At 45.3% G+C, this 22,820-nt stretch overlaps 1 protein-coding gene across 3 annotated transcripts in view; it reads left to right on the plus strand.

Annotated features, from left to right (window-relative positions):
• Positions 1-593: 593 nt before the first annotated feature.
• Positions 594-22,820, plus strand: part of KIDINS220 (kinase D interacting substrate 220) — a 128,214-nt gene continuing 105,987 nt past the window's right edge. For all 3 annotated transcript variants that reach the window (XM_014597319.3, XM_019492695.2, XM_059729785.1), the window contains exons 1-2: positions 594-692; positions 20,894-21,041. In XM_014597319.3, coding sequence (XP_014452805.1) covers positions 20,934-21,041 — 108 coding nt within the window. In that variant the 5' untranslated portion in view covers positions 594-692; positions 20,894-20,933. The remainder of the gene's footprint in view (positions 693-20,893; positions 21,042-22,820) is intronic.

Consider the following 22,820-nt stretch of genomic DNA (forward strand, 5'->3'; position numbering starts at 1 on the left):
CTTTTACTAAACCAACTAAGAAATCGCAAAAAAAAAGATGTTCTTCTGCAAGCTGTTGGGTGCATATGCCCTTCCTCAGGCGGGTCCAGGAAGACTTCCACCTTCAGCTTCCTCTGTGCAAAAAAGTTTATTTTCTACCTATGAGGACTTTTTACTCCCTTTAGTTTTCCCTGAGCCTAAGGAAGGGTGTGTGAGCCTGAAAGCTTGCAGAAAAAAAAATTGTTACTTATTTATTTATTGCGATTTCTTAGTTGGTCTAATAAGAGGTATTCTCTGAACCAAAAGTCTAGAGTTTTGTATTTCTTTTCGTCTCAGGCCAACACGGCCGCCACCCCCGCCCTTGAAGCAGCGGAGTGCTGGAGTCTTGCATTTCTTCCGGACTCACGGCGAGTGACAGCGAGCAATATAAAGTCAAGAAGATATATTTGCATATTTTTCTCAGTGTACTATAGTTTTGGGTTTCCAGCCAGCACAATCATTTAGTTATTGACACCTGGGACAGCGTTTCTGCGCCGGGCCCGCGCTCCTCCCGCCCCGGACAGACAGACTCGGCCGCGGGGGCGGGGCGGGGCGGGGGTCACGTGAGCGGCGGGGCCAGGCGGGGAGCGCAGAGGCAAGATGGCCGCCGCCGAGGGGTTGTGAGGACCGCGTCGAGTCGCCGCCGCCCTGGTCGCAGCGCCCGGCCCCCGCGGGTGAGTCCTGCAGGCTCCGGGCAGCAAACAAAGGAAAACCCGTGTGGAGCTCGGAGGGGTGGGAGAGGGGCGCGGGCGGCCTCCTGCCTTGGCGGCCCGAGCCGGCGGGCATTGTTCGCTCCCGGCTGATGGAGACCACGTTTCGCTGCTGATCGCCTAGTGGGGAGGAGGGAGGCTAGCCCAGCCTCGGGACAGACTGCCCAGGCCCAGGGTAGCAGATATCACTAAGGAAAAACCCTTCTTTTGCACCTCAGCAACCTCCCCCCAACCCTGTTGTCATAGGGCGTGTTAATGTACAGCTGAAAATAGCTGCATGTTTTGCTGTGTTAAGTATATGTTTACCTCATGGGTGTCCTGTCTGTTAAGGTCCATTTCTAGCTCATAGCCTTTGTAGGTATAATGCGAACGGAGTTGTTTTTCTTATTTTGTTGGCTATGAAAGAGGATGTCTGTCGGCTTGCAAGTGCTTTTAATATCAAAATGAAATGAGGTCGCGGTGTTCCTGTGCTGTGCTTGAGCCTGCATTTTCAGTTTTGCAGGCACACTCACCTGCCTCTTAATTTGTTTTTGTCCTTTGTGTGAAAGAGCTGTGTGAAAGGGAAAACTGACAGCCTGTTTTTATAAGGAGTTTAACATAAGACACCAGTCAAGAAGCAGTGAGAGAAAAGATGGTAACAGGCTGCCATCTAAGATCCCGTTGAAAATCATTACGGCTCCAAAGAGATGTAGAGGTCTCCCTGTTCAGATCAGAGGGCAAGAAAAAGTCTTGGTGGGCATTTGTACACATGGTTGCGCCGCATGCTTTTAAATGCCCCCAATGCTGTGTGCATACATCTGTATAAATGGCAAAATGTGCACAGCACTGAGAAAATGGTGGCGGCACACTTTTGAACTAAAACGCATCGAAGGTGTTTTAGTTCAGAAGCATACCACTGCCATTTTCTCAGCACTGACACCCGTTTCATCATTTATACAAATGCACATGACGCGACACCGGGCACGTCAGCTCGTGTGCGGAGCAGACTTGATTGATTGAGTCTGCTCCGGTGCACCGATTTTAGACAAGTGTATGTGTGTAAATGCCCAACATGATTATTTTTACTGGTGAGTTAGACCACATAGTTCTCGTAAGCCTTTGTATCTATAGCATTTGACTTCAGTATTGCATGCTATTTTAATTTTGTTTGATTACCTTCAGTAATAGTGTGCGGTGTCAGAGTGGCTAAGACATTGCATGGTGTCTGAGGCATGAGTTCAAGCCTCCCTCTAGCCTTGTGCCAAAGGTTTCCTTCAGTCAGTCCAGCTTTAAGTGAGTACTAGTCCTTCTGGCTGGGGAGTCTGCTGGAGCGATGCTAACCATATCACTCTCTTGTGAACCGTTGACTGCAGAGACTGGCGTGGCTTGATATGTGTATCTGGTGGTGAGCTGCTGAGCTTGGGTAGGTCTGGCTTTTCGACCTTCAGTAACAGTTGGCTGATAGAAATAGCTGTTAATGTCTCTATCTGTTGTCTGTAATTAGTATTTTTTTTTGGTGAACCAGTCACAATTGAACACTTTTTGTCTTCTGTTAAATTTAAGCGTATAGACTTTTCACATGTATGTGAGATAGTTAGTGTTGAGGCTTCTGCCTAATGAATGATAAAATAAATTACCAGAGAATAGTATGGCATGGCTTACTTTGACCACTGAACAAATAGCAATTTGTTGTGGGTCATTGTGTGAATAAAGAAATGTCTGTACATTTCTCTTGTATTTGCATGTCATCCTTAAGAGTATTTCCTTCCCGTTTGTACATCTGAAACATGATGGGATTTTAATGATAAGAAACACCTTTCCACAAGCTGTAAAAGCTAGCTGTATGCCATTTAGAAGGCATCCATGAGAACTTCATAGCAATCATAGAGAAATAGGGCTGGAAGGGGACCTCTGTAGGTCTAGTCCAGCCTGCTGACTAAGGCAAGATCATCCCTCCCCAAACCATTCTGTACAAATCCATAATCTAACCTCTTAGTAAAACTACCATCAACCCTGATACCACACAAGGCATAATGCCCTACACTGTCACAGATAAAGAAGGGGGCACTGGCACCCCGTGTCCTGCTTCTGTAAAAGGTTGTTAATATATGCTCAGGAGATCAAGGAAGAGGACACACCCACTACTACAGAAGGAAGCAAAAATCCTCATCAATCCACACCAATCTGATTGTGGGGTAAAATTCATTCTTTACTCCAAATACGGTGATCGGTTTGGTCCTGAGTGAAGGGGCAAGACCCTGTAGCTAGGAATTTCTGGCTTTAAGTCTCAGTCAAAATCCCCAGCTTGGCTGCAGCCAACACCCAATGCTTAAGAAGAAAGCTTAAAAATAATAATAAAAAACCTTTTGGGTGTAATAGCAAGGGGTGGGGGAGCAGGATTCCCTCCCACCCCTAAGTGGCAACCAGCAAGACCCAGAAGCCTGGGAAGTACCTGTAGGAGAACATAGGCATAGTTACACTTCTCATCCCTGACCAGTGGCTATCCAACCTCTTCTTGAACACCGTCAGTGTTGGAGAGTTCACAGTTTATGTAGGCAGTTTATACAGTTTATTCTAACAGTGTAAGTTTTCCCTGATATCCAATCTAAACTTACTTTGCTGCAATTTTAAGACATTGGTCTGCATCCTGCTTTTTGTAGCAAGAGAAAAGGTGTTTTTCTTCTTCTTCATGGCAGCCCTTCAAAGTATTTGAAGACTGCTATTATACTGCTAGTGTTAGGAGCTAGTGATATGTTTTGAAGATTGGTATTTAAGACTGAGAAATTGGAAGCAAGGGATCTGAGGCCAGAAAGAACCATAGCATGGACTGCCTGATTAGGATGGAGGATGGCCTGAAATTTTGGATGCATGCTTGATGAAACTTCCTGAAGAGAGTATTCCAAAGTCTAAGAAGCCTCTCAAAAAGAAGAGAGAGATGTTCTGGTTTAAATAAGAGACGAGCTTATTCTCCAGAACAGGTTCTGATGAAAGGACATGTGTTATTTTATCTGTTATGAATTAGATTGGTGGTTTTTCATGATAAAGAAATGGGAAGAACATAGTCTTGTTACAGCAGAAAAGAAAAAGATTATATTTTAATTTATTTGTAAAAATACTCCACCCCAAAACCTTTTTTTTTTTTTAAATAAATATTTTCAGTGGAGAATTTGAGAAGATATTATTTATTTTACAACAGTAGTTGTTTAAAATCATTTAATGATTAGGTAATAGTTCAAAAGTATTTTAATTTTCAGACCCATGGGGAATAGTCTAAGATACAAATGGACCAATCAGGCCTCTAGATTTTGTTGTTATAGGTGACTCATTGCCACAAGCTCCTGCAATTTGTTTCCAGTAGAGGTGGTTTACGCAAGTCAGAAAAGTCATGTTGCCAATATGGCAAGTAGTGCATGTAGCCACCATATTGGAATCCAAGATGTCTGCCGCAAATTTACATTTTGGCCAATATTTCAGCCCTCAGTAGGGCTGGAAAATTAATTTTAATGATGAAACCAGCATTATATGAACTGAGATCAATTGTAACCTTTCCGTTATGGTGGCCATATTGGATTCCAAGATGGCTGACATTAGCATATATGTATTCACACAATGAAATTAAAAGAACTAGTAAACAATACTCTTAATATGAAAAGCTCACAGATTCTATCACTACAAATTTCATAGCAGGCGTACAGTACAGAAAACATTAACTCAAGCTAGCTACTTGCTTGAGCTTTATATTGAATTAGACAATACCTCTTTTTTATTTAAGAATGTGGATGTTAGATTATTAATACATAATTGATATTTATCAAAATATGCCATATTGCTTCAGATGCTATCTTGTTTTTTCAGTCTCAGCTAGTTTCGATGATCCTCTTTGAAATGCTACAATTTGTGTTGCATGAAATTTTTGTTTTCCATCCAGTGTCTTCTCTAAGATGTTGATATTGTCTGATGAAAACTGAACAAAACTACTGGGAACCAGATTGCTTGGGATAACTCAATTTTTCTGAAATTCCTTTAAATTTTTCTCACCAGTGGTCATCTTGTTGTGACGAACTGTGTCATATGGTATGCTGCACCCAGAAGCATGGAGACTTTATACGAGCTTCATAGATCTAGTTGTATTATGTATCAGCAATCCTAACCCAACATGTTTTGGTCTTAGTTTTTTGCCTCTTGATTGCAGATAAGCCAAATCCTGACATATTAAGTACGCCTCTGTCTAGATTCTTACCTTGCACATGACTTTCAACAACTAAGTCGTTACTGTCACCTTCCTAAATCAAATGGATCAATGTGTAAATGTTATCAGGAACACATTTTTGGATTTGCTCTTCATGCAAGTTGCTATATCCTTTTATGCCAACTATAACTTTCAGATTCTACTTTGATCTTGAGAGCAGCATGGTAAAAGTTTTGTGCATCTGAAAACTCTTCTGTGAACCACAGGACAGTGGCTTCCTCATCATTTATATGAAAAGTTATAGTTGTACGGCATTACCAGTTTTCACAGTTGAGAAGACAAGGAGTGGAAGATTTGCATTTCTTTGGTGCTGAAATTGAATGGCTGTCTTGTAGCAAGTCTGAAGTTCTTGCTTTATTTGCTTCAATGTGGTTAGAGGACATTCACCACCTTGATCTGCTACTAAATTGTAATATCTTTCAAATATAGCTTTCAGACTGTACACATTTTTTCATGCAAAACCGGCATCTGGTTCATCAGGCACTTGATGCTATGCTGTCACTTCAGGAGAAAAAAAGACTATCTGCTTGTGTAATCTCCACGTGTGAATGGGAACAACAGACTTGTTGCTTCCATTGTTCCTTCCACCTGCATTCAGGATGGTAATGTGCCTTGGCAGCTTTTTAAATCTTCAGTGCCAGTTCAGCAACGTAAAACTTTATTCTTCTTTGCTAGCCTGTGCATTGCATTGGCTGATTTAAACGACAACACTTGACTCAGTCTATTCTTATTAGACCGTTTCTGGCACAATATGCGCATCCTCCAGTGAACTGTTGGATTCATAGATTGTAAAGTCAGAAGGGACCTCAGAAGATCATTGCGTCCAGCCACTTGCACCAAGCTGGAAAGATAACTGGAGGTCAGGTGATCCCAGCAAGGTGACTGTCCAGTCTCCTTTTGAAGATTTGCGGAGTAGGTGATTGCACCACCTCGGGAGGGATCTTATTCTACAGTCTGGACACCTTGACTGTGAAGAAGTCTTTTCTAATGTTGAGCCTGAATTGATTTTCCAGGAGTTTGTGGCCATTACTTCTGGTTTTCCCTTTGGGTGCTGTGGTGAACAGTTGCTCACTGAGCCCTTGATGTACTCTCCTACTGTAGTGGTAAGCTGCTACCAGGTCCCCTCTCAGCCTTCTTTTCCTTAGGGTGAAGAGTTCTAGACCCCTCAGCCTTTCCTTGTATGGCTTGCCTTTTAAGACTCTGATCATACAGGTGGCTCTTTAGACTCTCTCAAGCTTGTCCACATTCTTGTTAAAGTGTGGTGTCCAGAATGGGACACAGTACTCCAGATGTGGTCTCACCAGCACTGAGTAGAGTGGAAGAATCACCTCCTTGGCTTTGCTGGAGATGTATTGATTGATGCATGCTGGAGTATTGTTTGCCCTACTGGCTACAGTGTTGCACAGCTGGCTCATATTAATACTGTGGTCTATCATTACCCCAGGTCCCTTTTGTTTGTGGTGCTAGTCAGTTTGGTGCCACCAAGCCTGTAGGTGTGTTGAGGGTTGCTTGTCCCGAGGTGGAGCAGTTTACATTTCTCACTGTTGAACTTCATCATGTTCCGATCCACCCAACTTGCTAGCCTGTCTAGGTCCACCTGTATCTGTAGCCTATCTTCAAGTGTGACCACACTTCTCCATAACTTGGTGTCGTCTGCAGACTTGGCCAGTGAGCTCTTCACTGTGAGCTCTTCACCCCCACATCCAAAGTGTTAATAAAGGTATTGAAAAGTACTGGACTGAGCACCAACCCCTGCCGGGACACCGCTACCCACTTCAAGCTAGGATGGCAGATCCGTTCACTATGACTCTGGGCCCTATCCTGCCACCAGTTTCTCACCTGTGTGACTGTCTCGGAGTTAAGCCCACAATCCTCCAATTTTCTTGTGAGGACATGGTGAGATATTAGATCCAAAGGCCTTTTGGAAGTACTTGCCTGCGACGAAGCCATGCTGGCTGTCATTCAGAATCTTACCTTCTGCAAGCTTATCGCAGATAGACTCCTTGATTAATTTTTCTAGGATTTTCCCTAGAATGGAAGTTAGGATGATTGGCCTATAGTTACCTGGGTGCTCCCTCCTGCCCTTCTGTGGATGGGCACAACATTGGCCCTCTTCCAGTCCTCAGGGACTTCTCCAGAGCGCCACGAGTTGTGGAAGAGTTTTGCCAGGTGTACCACAATAACTTCGGCTAGCTCCTTCAGCACTCTCAGATGAAGATCATCCAGTCCTGCTGACTTGCATACGTCTAATTTTATTAATTGGTCATGCACCAGTTCTGGGGCTAGGAAGACGATTATTCCTGCCATGCTTATCCTCTACTCTACCTGGTGTGGTTTTCTCCTTGGTCCTATAAAAGATCAAGGCGAAGTAGTTATCCAGGAGTTCAGCTTTCTCTTGGGTGCCGGTAACCAGCTTTCCTGAGTTTTTGAGCAATGGTCCCACACTCACAGTTGTTTTCTTTTTGTTCCCCACATACCTAAAGAAAGGACTTCTTGTTGTCCTTGATTCCTGTTGCTAATCTTAAATTCGGTTGCTACTTTAGCCTGACATATCTATTCCCTGCAAATGTGGGCCATTGTGGAATAGTCCTCCTTGGGGCCCATCCCAAGCTTCCATCGTTTATAAGCCTTTTTCTTCTTTCTTAAGAGGACCATGATTTCCCTGTTTAATCAAGAGGGCTTCCCAGCCCTTCTGTTACCTTTTCTCCGCATGGGAATGGACTTCTTTTGTGCTCCAAGCATCATGTCCTTAAGGAACAACTACTCTTTGTGCATACCTTTCACCTTCGATCCTGGTCCCGCAGCACTTGCCCTACTAGTGACAGGGGCTTGGGCAGAAGTCCTGTTACTAGGATAGCCTTGGGGGCAGGAAACCATGGGGAGCATGCTATGCAGGTGAAGGGACTTGGCACACCTAGGGAAGATCAAGGTAATTAAACCCGCTGCTGCCTACATAAGCCCAGCTGCTAGGGACCGTACTTTGCCCTTGGGCACCGGGGGAGTAGGAGAACATGGATGAGGAGAGAGAGGAAGAGGAGGAGGCACAAGACCCTGAAGGGAGTCGGGGACCAGTGATGGGAATAGCCGCAATCCACCGGTAAGGAGCGGGGTACCGATCCGAGGCCTATAGACGGCGCGGGCAACTAAGGGAGGATCCAGGGAACCTCGCAGAGCTGAGCGGGAAGAGGAATACTGAGGCAGAGGACCCCGGGGCAGCGCACAGAGGGGAGAACCTTGCAAAGCCATTCATCCCACCAGGCAGCCAGGGCATACAGTGGGTTCAGCCCTGGGTATGGAGAGGTCACGGCAGAGATGCCTCTCTCCTGAAGAGCTGATTGAGACAGCTGAGACACGCCCCTGTCAATGAGGTAATTGGCAGTGAGAACACTGTGCAAGTCGAAATTGACTAAAACAGCCAGGAGACTGACCGTGTTAATTAGAACAGCCCTAGGGCTCCCTCTGCTAATGAGGCAATCAGCAGGGAGGAAACAATGTAACTCTGATACCAATAAAGTTAACACTGGGAAGTTAACCATTTGGGTAATTTGTGGTGAGTTCTCACCCTCAGGGATAAACACTTAACATCTTTTCCTTTCAATCAAAGTCATGGCAGGTGGGCTCTGAGGGGAACTGGGAAGGACACAGCCACCCTCCTACAGTGACCTAAGCTTGTTGAAATTTACATTTTTGAAATCCAAGACTTAATCCTGCTATCCGATTTGTATGCCATATGTTGGACAGTGAACATGATGGTTTCGTGGTCGCTGTTGCCCAGACATGTTTAAGTCGGTCACCAGGTCGTCTCCTTTGGCCAGGACCAAGTCTAGCAGAGTGTCACCTCTGGTTGGCCCGTGCACCTGAGTCAGCAGTGGAGTAGATGATCTTTTTGATGTCCTATGTGTTCTTCACTTGATGTTGTTGGGAGGGTTTCCCTTTCGTTTTCTACTTTGCATGACTTTCTTAACAGTCACTTAATATGCCCTCTGTGTGTACAAGAACTGTAGCAATAATGGTGCCAATTGAGGCTTTTGGAATGTTGCAACACAGGATCCACACAGTGCGACAGTCTGTCAAGAATACTGCTATAATAAGTGCCCTACGTTGAACGAGTGCCTCATGTATTTGCGTAATTTCAGCAGGTGTACTTTGGGTAATCATTGACTACAAACCTACTTTGAGACATATGATACATCTTGTAGATTTTAAGTCATACCTCCCACGCTTTGTTGGACTCTGTGATGCTATCAGCTGTATTGTAGCATTTGCTTAAGGGCAATAAGAGCGAGTCTTTTTTTCTGTTATCTCCATCAGTGGCTTTCATGTTGAGGTAATCTGAAACTGATCAGAATTGATGTAGTAATCTTGCAAACCATTTGAGTATCTAATAAAATTGTAAATTCACAGCAGCTGTCTTGGAATCCAATATGGCTACCATAATGAAAATCTTATGCTCGATCTTCTGTTCATACATTGTTGGTTTTGTCATTGGAATGAATCTTCTAACACTACTGGGGTCTGAAATATTGATGAAAATGTGAATTCATGGCAGCCATCTTGGATTCCGTGCACTACTTGCCTGGTTGGCCTCATGACTTTTCTGACGCTGTTAGACTTATTGTATCTGAAAGACTCTGTTGCTGCTTGTGGCAATGAGTTGCCTACAGGATGACACCTTTACCCTTCTTTTTTACCCTACTAGAACTGCGATCCCTGCATGCTAGATTGGGCACCTGATCCTGTTTCTTTGGAGCCAGCTGAGTCCCCGCAGAGCCCAGTTGTGGTGTGTAGGGCTTGATCTGGCCCATGCACCAGCCCCAGACCACTTATCTGATGCACAGGGCCAGAAGTTTCAGCACCACTGCATAGACTGTAATCATAAGAGAGAGAGCATTATGGGGAATCAAAATCTCTTGTGTCCTTAATTCTGCTACCCTTACTTATAACGAATGCCCTTTTAATGGAAGTGGTATCAACTCTGTGACTAAATGTGGCACAAAATAGGTTTTACAATTGAGATGACAGCAGAAGAAATTGTTAGTGCATATTTTTCATAAAATATGATGACAGGGTTTATTAATTAGTAATAATTACATTTTGTAAAGCTTCTGTGCGGGCCGGGCATGAGGCGCAGCCCGTCTTTGCGCATGCAGGCTGTGGCCAGCAGCCCGGGCATGCGGGGTTGGAGAAGACCGGAGGCGAGCTAGAATTAGTTACGGACGCGTAGTGGTTGATTTAAAGATTGTTTACTTGTACCAAAGATGGTCGTGGTGTAGGCTGGACAGTTTTCCAGGCACAGCTCCGCTTAAATCCTCATTTGAGGATTACGACAAATTTGCTCTCTCCAATGGAGTTGTTGAAGCTCCGTGGGTTCGTTTCTTTTGTTCCAGGAAGGGATACGTCTAGGAATCTATCGGCGACGGGGAGAGGCCAGAGGCTGTTCAGGCCTCTGTTGCCTTTTAAGAAATACGTTGGGTCCGTAAGGATCCGCAGCGCTTAGGGATCTTCACACAAGGTGAAGGTTTTTCTTTCTCTCTCTCGCTCCGACTTCTCTCCAGCTTGGGCGGAAACTACCCAAGCTCTTTATATGGCTAGCAAGTCAATCGCTAGCCGCCATGTGTGCATAATTTCACGTGAACCAATAATGTGGTTCGAATTTGAATACAAATGGCGGGAACTCTTTGCACTGAGCATTTCCTAGATGCAAAAAGAAATGCACCATGCAAAGAAAGCTACAAATTGGGGGGAAATTCTCCGTTGCACCGGGGTTCTCCTCTGCAGCAGAAGACTCTACCGTGCAAAGAAGCTGCAATTTAGCGGGAAAATAATTTAGCAGTGCCGAAGCACATACAAAACAAAAATCACACCCTTGGGTTGTGACAGCTTCAAGGCTTTCTGAGTGTTGATTTTATATTAACCTTTTCCTGTAATCATACATTCCACTCTGAGTTTTTTTTTAACTCCATGTTCAAATTAAGTTGGCTTCCATTTTCCATTATTCAGTCAAATACCATATTTAGACATTTGCCTATAGCTTGCATCAGCTTTTTGTATTCAGCAGCCTTTCTCAATTTGTCCATCACTGACTTTGTGGGGTGAGTGGAATATGGTTTTAATATCCAGATACAGAAGGGAAAATGCTAGGGGAACAAAATAAATGTAAAGTGCAACCTATATTAAGTTGTAATTAATGTAATATTACCTACATATTTTGAGAGAATAATGCTAGTTCACTGATTATGATTGTCTAGTCTAATATTAGACTGCTAGCTAATTTGAAATGGGAAAAGCTCGTGCATGATCTGAAAGCAATGTGAGAGGTGTATGAGACAGAATATAAATTGCTTCAGAGGTTGTCATTGAATAATAATTTTCCTCAGTATGGGATTGGAAAATGATATAAGTAAAATTGTGAGATTTAACAGGGGTTTATTTGTTTTGCTTATCAGGACCTCTCTCCAGCTAGCATTGGGATTGTTTCAGTTAGACAGACTAGATTTTGGTAGATCAGCAAATAATTGTAATCCTTCATAAGCGGTAATTATCTTATTCAGCTCAGGAAGTGTAAACTTTACAAAAACAGATTAATTTGCATAAGTATGTTCCCTTTACCTGTACTGTTCTGTCCTTTTCCTCCTCAGAGTTCTTTTACTTCTCTCCAGGACTCTCATAATCTTGTGTTTGTGTGTCTTAGGTTTTATTTTCTTAGGATGTTTTGGGATTTCCATAAACATGGAAGTTTGAATTTTGCGTGAGTAGCAGATTCCATGATGGGGAAACTGCACCCCTTTTTGAGGAGGATATTGTAGGGATATGTAATCCCTGTCTAAATGTGGGTTGATACTCCAGTACGATCTAGTCTAGCACGAACATGGATCTTAAAAATATGTCTGGAGCATGTGCTTTGAAGAAAGTGCATACTGTAATTGTCTTGTTAAAGGAGGGTATTCATTATAGACATACCAATGAAGTAGTGTTTTTGTATCAGACGTTTGAAATTTAGTAGTGGTAAAACTTTGGAGCTAGAGAAGGACCTTTTCTTTGGCTCAGAAACTTTAGTTTAGGGTAAAAACAGAGGTTGGATTTCTTCTGGGGGGAAAAAAGCCTCTTATTCAGGGATCTTTCAGACATACAAACCCATTGTCCCTCTAAGTATCTGAGAGAATTTTTTCCCAGAATTGCCCTAGAATCTGCCTTTTTCCCAGAATTTAACTTAATTGTAGTTCAAGCCTCATGTGTAATGACCAGGGATCTGGCTTTTCCATTTCCCACAGAAAAACAGAGAAAACACTGATTCCATTTTTATTGGAGAAAACGCAGATTTCTCTTTTTGGCAGAGAAAGCCGCAGATTGTCTGCTTTTACAAAGAGCTCTTGCAGGCTAGCACAGCTCCAGCGTACAAGAGCCCATTGCAGAAAGAGCGGGAAACCCCCAGCCCTGGCTGGAGGGGGAGGAGGAAGGGCGGGGCCTGAGCCTCTGAGGCAGCTAGGGCTGGGCTCGGCTCGGGCTCACACTCGCCCTTTGCCCCTGGAGCATAGAGGTAAGTGGGGCTTGGGGCAGGGCTGGGAAGATAGTTGGGGGCTGAGGAAGTGGCAGGTGCTGCCAGCCCCAGGCAGCACACTGCAGCTGGGAGCAGGGACAGGGGTACCCCTCTGCGGGGGGCTTTGCAGGCAAGCGATGCAGGGTGGGGTGCGGTATGGTGGGGCCTGCCATGTGCAGGCTGTGTTGGCTACAAATGTCCAACTCGGGATCCTTAAAATTCTGGTTTATTAGGCGGATTGAAGCACTGTAATGAAGTTAAATCATAAACCTTGGGGCTGGTCCACGCACGCGGTAGCAAGCTACAAGAGTCAGATATACCTATCCCACAGGCGCTGGAGTCTGCCGTCGAGGCTTCTTTCAGCATGGTGTTATCTTCCAGAAGGGGGTCGCCAGCTGGAACTTCTGGCTGGACAGGTCGAGTGTTGGTCAAGTTGGAAATAAAGAGGGCGCCGCTGAGGGTCACTTTTTTCACTGCTTTTTATCTGTCCTTGGCAGACTTTGGTGACTCCCCAGTTTTCAGGTTTGCCCAATCCAGGGGTCGTTGACCCTCGTGGGACTTCCCCCTCAGTGGCTACTGGACGGCATCTGTCAGCCCCAGGGGTTGTCTGCATGTATGTTCAGGTTTGGGAGTCCGTTGATGAATTTTGAATAAGGCTCTGGGAGCAGTCGATCTGGAGATACTCAGCCCAAAAGTTGGTCCCCGGCATTGATTAACTCAGACCAGGGCTTCTAGCCTTTGAACAGTGATGTTTAGAGAATTCCCTGTTGCTTCATCGTCTTCTGTTGATTTCTTCCGTTGGTTGATCTGCTTTAACCTGCAAGCAAGGTTGACCGGGGCTGAGGCCGATTCATTGCTCTTTCAGGGGCCCGCCTGAAGCGGGCAAATATCACATAACTAGATAAAAATACTAAAATACAAGGGGAGATACAAAATATACGCATACAAACTTTAAAACACAATTCCTTATCTTATACTGAAAAAAAGAGGAAGGAAGAAAAGGTAGAAGAAGAGAAACATATCAAAAGAGGGGAGAGCAAATGCAGGCAAGAGGAGAAGGGGGCTTTCTGCTACAGCTGCACACATGCTGCCCGGCTGCCTGCCCAGGGGAGGGGGAGAGGGAGGCTGGCATGCGGCCAGAGCACAGCTCCGTGGCCGGCTCTGCAGCCATGACGAGGGATGGGGGCACATGGGGGTGGAGGCTTGGGCTTGCACATGACGCTGCTACTTACCTGGAGGCCCGTGATGACTGTTGTGTATAAAACCTCCTGCTGTCGCTGTGGAGCCATGCCCGGAGCCGTGCAGCCGGTGGTAGCAGTGCAGGGCTTTGGGGTGGTGGCCGGGCAGCACGTAGCCGTTCCCATCCCCATCACCACCCCACACTGCACCGCTGCTACCAGCCGCACAGCTCCGGGTATGGCTCTGCGGCAGCAGCAGGAGGTTTTGTATGCAGCGGCAGTCGCCGCTGGCATGGGCCTCTAGGTAAGCGGCAGCGCCATGTGCGAGCCCAAGCCCCTGCCCCCTCACCCCCATTCCTTGCCGTGGCTGCAGAGCCGGCCACAGAGCTGTGGTCCAGCCGCATGCCAGCCTCCCCCTCCCCTGGGCAGGCGGCCAGGCAGCATGTGTGCAGCCTGCAAATGGTGGGCATCACCACACTGCGCCCTGCATCGCTTGCCTGCAAAGCCCCCTGCAGAAGGGCACCCCTGCCCTCACCCCCTGGCCCTGCTCCCAACTGTGGTGCGCCACCTGGGGCTGGCAGCACCCCCTCACTCCCTCAGCCCCCAACCATCTTCCCCAGCCCTGCCCCACAACCCCCAAGCCCCACTTACCTCTAGGATGCAGGGGTGAAGGGCATGGCTCCGCAGTGGCAGTGCTTGCCTGCAAAGCCGCCCCACCCTGCATGCAGCCACTACCACCCTGCACTGCTGTGGAGCTGTGCAGCCAGTTGAAGGGCATGCTGCTGCATGCAAACTCTCCGTTTCACCCCCCGGCTGGGGCATATATGTGGCCCACACACGGTGTTTGCCACGACGCTGCTGCCGCCACGCCCTCCGCCACTTGCCCCCAAAGCTGTGCAGGTGATAGTTGGATGGTAGCGCAGGGCTCAGTGGCAGAGTTGTGGTGGCGGCCTCCGTGTGTGAACCTCCTGTCAGGCCGGCTGGCGTGTATGTGGCCCACGGAGTGGCACCCCTGCCCTCACCCCCTGGCCCTGCTCCTGGGAGTGGGCACAGGGGCACACTCCCCCCGCTGCTTGATCTACCCCCCAGCACCTTCTCTTTCCCCCTGCCTTGCCCCTTCCCCCCCACACATACTTACCTGCTGTCATTATGTCTGGGGGGCTGTTGCGAGGGGCATCAGAACAGGTGTTGAGACTGTGGGGGAGTGCGGGGCACCAGCAGTGCAGGGTTTTGGGGGGGGGGGGTGCCTTTAATTATTTTTACGGATTTTGGATTTTTAATCAGAGAATTTGCAATTTTTAATCAGAGAAAACTAGGATCCCTGGTAATGACTGCCCTTCCTACCCCAGCCTGTTTTCATGCCAGTCAAAGCTGGGGACAGTCAGACCAGGACAAAAACAAACCTCTTCTTTTACCCTAGGAAGTAACTGAGATAACAACATTTTTTTCCCTGGACAGTCCAGGCTAATTTGAGTTACTTGTCATTCATTCCAGGGACAAACTCTCTGTGAAGAGGCCTGTGCCCTCCTAGATTTTGGTCAGTCAGAACCCCCTCAAGTGTCGTGTCTGTTATTACCCTTAGGTGTCTTGTGGACTAAGATCAAGTGGGGGCATCCGAATCCCAAGACCTCTGGGCTTGGGCCTGCACATAGGATGCCTGCCCATGGATTTGGAAGTACCTGAAGTCCCAGGGTGAGGGCTGGGACAGAGGATGTTCACTGGTTGTAGCGCCATACATGGTGTTTAGAACAATTGGGTTCTGCTTGCTCAATTGATAATGGTTTTTGGAATGATTGAGTTCTGTCCAATCAATATGGTTTGGAACTCATTTGGCTAATTTGGCCTGGAACACAAAATATATTATTTAAAAAGTCTGCTTTTACCCTCAGATTTTGGCATTCTAGTATTTTGAAAATTGCTGCTTCTATTCAATGGAAATAGAGTGAAGTAATTATATCCAAAAATAATGGGAAAATACCTCTGAAGTTTTGATTTGAGACCACTGTGACAAAAATTTAAAGAAAATACAAGAATATGAAATCAGACACTAATATACACGTGCAAACTTTCTGATGTACAGAAAATTCCATAAATGCTAACTTAATAATTCTTTCAACATTAAATATTATTGTGGTGAAAGGACTTGGAAAATTTTATTGAATAGTATGTTATAGTAACTTGGTATTAATTCATTAGATTTGTGTGTCAAAAAAGACTCAGGGTAGCTTAAAGTAAAGGACAAAATAACTTAATAGGTAAACTGGAGTATGTGTTGCTTGGGTACTTTTCCTAAATTTTCCTGTTTTGTCAGTGATGTAATATCACTGTTTCGTAACCAAGTGTTTGGGTTTTTGTTTGAATTATTTCCTAGATTTTTAATGCTTAGGTAGAGGGTAAGGGCCACTAGGCAAAGGACAAAGAACCTGGCTCGAGGTAGAAGTGCAGCTGCCAGGCATACATACATGCCCTCAGATTTCAGTTGCAGGGCATGAATCTGGGTGTGCCTTCTCTATCATAGGAGACCAGCATAGCTCTCTGGAAGCTTGCTTGGTGTGCACATGGCTGCTGCCAGGCTGTATTCTCAGTGCATAAACTTTATGATGTAGTATAGTAGCTAACAGTGATGAGCAACCTCAATTTAAAAAATGCTGGATTATTCTGACTCCCCAGCCCAGCCCCTGGCTTCTTTACTTTTCATTCCATCCAGGAAGAGCACACACCAACTGCTGAAACTTCCTTAGCCTGATGAAGGGTTTTTGAACTTGAAAGCTTGCTTAATAACTATTCTCTAACCATTTGGGTTGGTCTAATAAAAGATATCAAATTCACCCAAGGAACCTTGTCTGTCGGATTATTCAGGATCCACCTATCTAACAATGTGTTAGATTATAAATTTTAATAAATGTTAGTCACAGATGAAGAAAACAAAGGTTGCCGTGGACACATCTCAGTTGGAGCCCCATTTCAGACCTCTGTTTAAAAAAAAATTATGAAGACAGATCAGGAAATTACATAGAAAGTTCAAATGACATAAAAACTAAGTCAGTGTGAAATTTTTTACCAGTTGGGCTTTTACTTGGAGAAATAGAAATTTTTGTCCCATGTTTAAGTCTGTAAATGATGACAAGGTTGCCTTTTGGATTGTAGTCACCACCAGGTACTTCAGTAGGTACTTCCCAGAGACCCCAGTTAAATTCAGTGCTCCGCTGCACCAGGTACTGCATAAACACCTGAAAGTCCAACTATGCCCCCAAAGTACTTAGAAGAAAAAATAGCTGAAGAAAGAGAAAGTCAATCAGGATTTGGTCCTTTGTTACTTCTAAAAGAAAATATTTTTAATATCAAGGAAGTCAGTGACAAGTAGGAGTCTGATATAGTGATATTACTGTACTGTTAAGAAATAGTTTGCTTCAAGGTGTTAACATTTGAAGAAGTAAAACTTCATAGTGCATCTGACAAAACATTGATTTTAAGCAACTGTATCCCTTAAGACTGCAACATTTATTCTGCTGTATTTCAAAGAGTTATTTTGCATTTGAGGAATAAAAATCTACATTAAAGCAAAACCTCAGCTGATTCAATAGCCAAGTTCAAATAATGATTTCTGAAGCAGTATACTTATCTTTTAGTGCAGCAGGGCTGCCTTTGCACTTTTGAAATGTGGCACTAAGAGATGTTAAGGGAAGAATCTTGCTTTCAGGTTGAAGCCATACTGAATACTGATTTTTCTGATGCTTATTAAGAATTTTCTGATGAAATAGTCTCTGCAAATATATAGTATAAATTATATTCAAGAAGCTTTTGAATTTTGTGATGTTTTCTGACTGTTCTTATTTCTGCACCAAGAAGTTAATATATATATTCTCCTCTTGCTGAATGTATGCAAGAGAACGTGTCAGAATAAAAACATAAAAGGTGACAGTGGAGGACTAACCTTTGGCCATTATAATAAGTCTAAGTAGTTTTGGTAGACTTATAAAATTATTCTTTACAGTTGTATATTCATTGAAGCTGTTGAAAGTTTGGGACTTGCATCTCTTTGCAGTTGCTGAATAAATATTACTTTAACAAAACCCCTTCTTCATTGTTTTACCCAGGTACTTAAACCTGTACTGAACTTTAAGTACCTGAGTAGTCCACTTTGTCGAGCCTTAATACCTTGCTCAGTTAAAGCTCTAATGATTTGCTTAAAGCATTGAAGGAAGGTAATGATTGACTTGCTCTAATAGCTTAGCTTAGTTTTTTTTTTGTTGGGAGATGTTTAACAAACCTTTTTGTATTCTGCGTACACAATGTTCTCAGGATGTGAACTTCAACTTGTGTATGGTCGTCCTTTTTTTTGGTCACATTGTAGTCTTTGTTGACTACGGTCTGACTTTTAATGCATAGTTTCTTTTCAGGCTAATCAGATCCTAGAACCCAGATCTTTCACTTTGTGGAAACCATGCTACCGTTAGGCCAGGGGTGAGCAAGATATAGTCCGCGGGCTGGATCTGGCCGGCAGCTGCTCCCACGGCACTCTGAATGGGGCTGAGTCCCGTCTGGAGCAGCTGCACTACGCTCTCGCTTGCACTCACCTCACACCCACCAGTGGCATGGCCCTGGCCAGTGCACACAGCTTCCCGATGGGGCTGTTCCCACTGCTGCTGCAGCTGTGCTGCCTGGGTATTGTTTGGCTCCCCCCACCTCTAGCAGCTCCTGCTTCTTCTGTACCTGCTGCACTGCCCCAGGTGGGGGAGAAATTGCAGTAGGGCAGCTCCTACCCCAACACGTGAGGCTCCCTTCCACCCGCTTTGCCTGCCCGGTGTGATGAGCAGCTATCTGCAGGCAGCATAGGTGGTGGAAGGCCAGGGCTAATGGGGCTTAGTGGGTAGGGGATTGAGGCCCCTGCAGTGAGGGAGGGAGTGGGACAGTGGATGCCCTGGGGCTGGGGTGGGTTGTAGGATGGTCGGACCTGGGTGGTTTGTCTAGGGGCAGGGTGGGGCTCCTGCCACTGTGCACAACCCAGCAGAGGCCTGTGGGGCACGTGCTTCCTGGATCTGTGCGCAGGGCGGAGGCAGGCTGCCCACCATAGTCTGAGATCTGTGTCCCGCTGCTTCTGCCCAGGAGCGGTGTGACGTCATATGCTGCTGTGTGCTGACTGTGCCATGTCCCCTGCCTGCCCAGTGGAGGCAGGCATATGTTGTTGCATAGCTCCCAGGGCACTAGCAGCAGGGCGCAGCAGCAGCCCAGCTCTGCCCCATGAGCAGATCTGGGGAGCACATTTCCCTTGGGCCTCTGCTGGGGTACGTACAGTGGCAGGAGCCCCTCTGCAGCCCTGGAGTAGGTGCCTGCGCTCTGACCCTCCCATGAGCTGCTCTGGTCCTGGATCCCCTGAATGGGGATTCATCTTGGCCTCCACCTCTGCCCCACTCCCTCCTTCACCGAGGTGGCTTCAGTCTGCTCCTCCCCCCCCATGCCACTTCCCCATGGCAGACTTACCTGATGAGGGGGTGGGGGTGTTGGTGGGTGCATGTGAGTGGAAGTGAGTGCTCAGCTGCCCCCTCCCCTCACCCCCCCCCCCCATAATACTTTCTCCCTCCACCTATGGTGGGCAGCCGAGTAGGTGTGGAAGGTAGCTGAGAGCTGGAGCCAATGTGCTGAGGCAGGAGCTGCCCAGCTGCTGCTGCTGCTTCCTGCCTGCCTGGAGTAGTACAGCAGGGTCAGGAACAGGAGGAGGGAAGAGCTACTGGAGGTGTGGGCGGAGCCAAGCAGTACCCAGGCAGCTGCAGAAATAATGAGAGTAGCCCTGCTGAGAAGCTGTGTTTTGGGCATGGCATTGCCATTGGAGGGAGTGCAGTGCAGACTGCCGTGGAGCGAGTAGGTGGGGCTTGGCCCCATGCAGAGCGGAGCAGCCCACCCGAGAGCAGGCAGAACAGAACGCATCTTTCCCTCCTGGGCAAGTTCTGCTGCACGCACCCCATGCTCTCCTCCTCCCCCCCCCTCCCCCCCCCCCCGCTGGCTTCCAGGATCTAGCGTGTGTGCAGCCCCCTAGGTGCATGCATGCACGTACCCCACCCCCACACACACCCTCCCCCCACAGTATACAAGAGCAAGATTATTTTGAGCTATTATCCAATTGCCTCTATATACACTACTAAACCCCTGCCATAAATCAGAACAAAAATATCTTTTGAAATGAAATTGAAATATGATAGATGTTTGATTCTTAGTATCTTTTTTAAATCTATAACTTGTTAAAATGATGTCTTCTGAAATACTTTGTGTGTGCAGCCCTCGGCAGCTTGCTAAAACTCACTGATGGCCAACCAGTGGTTCACCAACCAAAATAATTGCCTGTTCTTGTCTTATATAATAGCCTAAAAGGTTGATATCTCCTCATTTGTTGTTTTCAATGAATATAGTATTGGTTGCTATGCTTTGCTGAACTCAGTGCTGCTTGTGTTTTAGGCTGTCTGTGTGTTTTGATCATCTCTACTGTACTGGAACCCTTCATAGACTGAGCTTCACCTTGTTTTGGATCCCAAATGGCTGGAGTCCAGCTGTTCTGAATAGTGGCAGTTGTGGGCAAGAACTAGAAGCACTAAGGGATCTTTCATGTCATAAAGAGGCACAATGATGTTAGGCTTTTTCAGATCTTGTCTTGAGTCCTGCTGTTCTTTCTTAGTGGCATGATCAATCTCTTCCTTTTGTGAAGGACAGAACAGCAGCTGAGAATGAGTCAGTAGAGGCTTTGATATTCCTGTGAAGGAAATGTTGAGTAATAAATTAGCCATGCTCCACTAAGCTCTGGGCTGTCTGTATGAAGCTGATGTCTGCTTTTGCTTTAGGAAATGTGTATTCTGGAAATCAAATGGCTTCCTGTCATTTTGGCTATTTCTTATAATGCTGCATATTCTACGTGCCTAGATGAAAAAGTTAGGATATATCTACGTGTGCATATACACTGAGTGAGAGGTGAGCGAGAGTCTTACCTAATTTCTTCAAAACCTGCTGTTCCTGCATTGGTGCTTGTCTGTTTAAGAACTGGGTAAGCATTTAGATTTTCAAATTATTACAATAAATTAACAGAGGTTTCATTGCTATTCAGAATTAGTTTGTATTCACTAAACTATTTTGTTGGTTAGTGTGAGAGATCTTTATGCAAAGCAGCATAGTTTACTTTCTTTCTAATAATGAAATAAGATGTGATGACTTCTTTACTGACTTTTTTTAAATGCAGGTGTGTGCTATTGTAGAAGTATCTGAAGTACTGTCCAAAGATGGCCAGCTTGATGACTCAGAGTCTGTTGACTTACGTGGAAGAAGGGAATGTTCCTGCTCTGAAAGCACTTCTTGAAAAGTGTAAGGATGTGGATGAGAGAAATGAGGTGAGATGAGTTTGTCAGCTTCGTTAAATGTTGTTGCATGTTAATTAGAGCTGCACTAATACATTGGTCCCATATTGGATCAGCAGTGATATAAGGAAAATTGGTGGTGGCTCCCGCTGCTGCACATACACCAGGAGGGCATGGGGGGGCGTGTGTCCCCAGATGTGTGCATGGAGCGAAGGTGTGCTGCTGCTGTAGGCTGGTGCTAGGGCAGCACTGGGTTCTTCCTGGTGGGGGCTGGGCCAAGCTGCACTTGGGGCAGGTGGTGGCAGCACTTGGAGGGGGGCTACGGTGAATTTTGGGATGGCTGCAGCCTCTCCCAGCACCACCACCACAAGAGACTTACCAGCTGGATGCTGCTCTCCAAGCTGCCCGGTTGCATGTTGGCAATCAGTTCAGTATTTGCCGATATGGCTCATTAAAAATTGGCCTTTGGTACCGGTCCAAAAAATCTCTATCGGTGCACCTCGAATGTTAATTGTATGATTAATAACTAAAGTTTGTATTCAAGCATAAATAGTGTAATACATTGTTTTTTAGCTCTGGAAGCCTAATAAACAAAGTTAGTAAGTAAATAATGAAAACATTATTTAAAAATTATTTATATAGTACCATAAACCTACTTGGCACTTCATAGCATCAATTCTAAAAACTTTCCTGGAAAACTTGTGCTGTGTATTAAACTCTAGAACAGGGGTGAGCATGCACGCACACATCCCTCCCACATGTACTTTTCCCCCACAGTATACCTGAGTAAGACTATTCTTAGCTGTTATGCAATTGCCTCTATGTATGCTACTCAAAAAACAAATTGGGGGAAAAAATAGTTTTAAAAATAAAATTAAAGTATGCTATTGTAGATGTTTGATTTTTGGTATATGACTCTATTTAATTTGTTAAAATGATATCTTTTAAAAGATTTTGCGTGTGCAGCCCTTGACAGCTCATTAATATTTGTTAAGTGGCTCTCCCACTGAAATTATTGCCCACCCCTGCTCTAGGATATGCCCCCTTTTACAAAATGCCTTACAGTCATGGTTATTTGAAGTATCTCTTTATGGAAAAATCTGATTATAATTAATCAAGGAAAGTGCCTGATGGATTTAGATGCCCTTGTGGACAAATCAGTATATTTCCATAGTTAAGAACATAAGACTGGAAGATGCTTCCTTGGTCCCTTGAGTCCAGTTCCCTGTGTCTACCAGCAGTCATAAACTGAAAGAATCCCCCAAACTGCCACTTCAGTTGTTTACCCACAGCTATGAGGAATAATGCCTCAAACCTCAAGGATACTCTATCCCAGTGATTGTCAACCAGGGTGCCATGGCACTCTTGGGTGCTACAAGAACAAGATCCTTTGAAGGGTGCTGTGAGGTGTGAAGAGATAAGCAGATTACCATTGTGCTGCATGGGTGCTTAAGGTGCCTGCTTCCCTACTGTGGATTGTACTTTCCCACACTGCCCTGGAAAATGTTCCAATTCAGATTTAGCATTGATCCTTGTCCAGTTTCCTATGATGTGGTATCAAAAGTTTTGCTTATATCTAGATAAATTAAGTCCACTGTAATATTACGACCATAGCCTTCATTGTGCTAAAAGCAGAAGAAAGGATTGATAAAATATATTCCGTGATTAACCGGTTAACAGCAGGTTAGTATTTATTTAGAAACAGTAATCCTCACTAAAGCTACTCATGTCAGAATTAAGTATTTTGGCTTTTCTGATACATTGCTTATATTTTTCTTATAGTAGGTAGCTACAGTGGACATTCTCTGTGTA

This window comes from Alligator mississippiensis, chromosome 1, assembly GCF_030867095.1.
Source record: "Alligator mississippiensis isolate rAllMis1 chromosome 1, rAllMis1, whole genome shotgun sequence".
NCBI classification, from domain to species: Eukaryota; Metazoa; Chordata; order Crocodylia; family Alligatoridae; genus Alligator; species Alligator mississippiensis.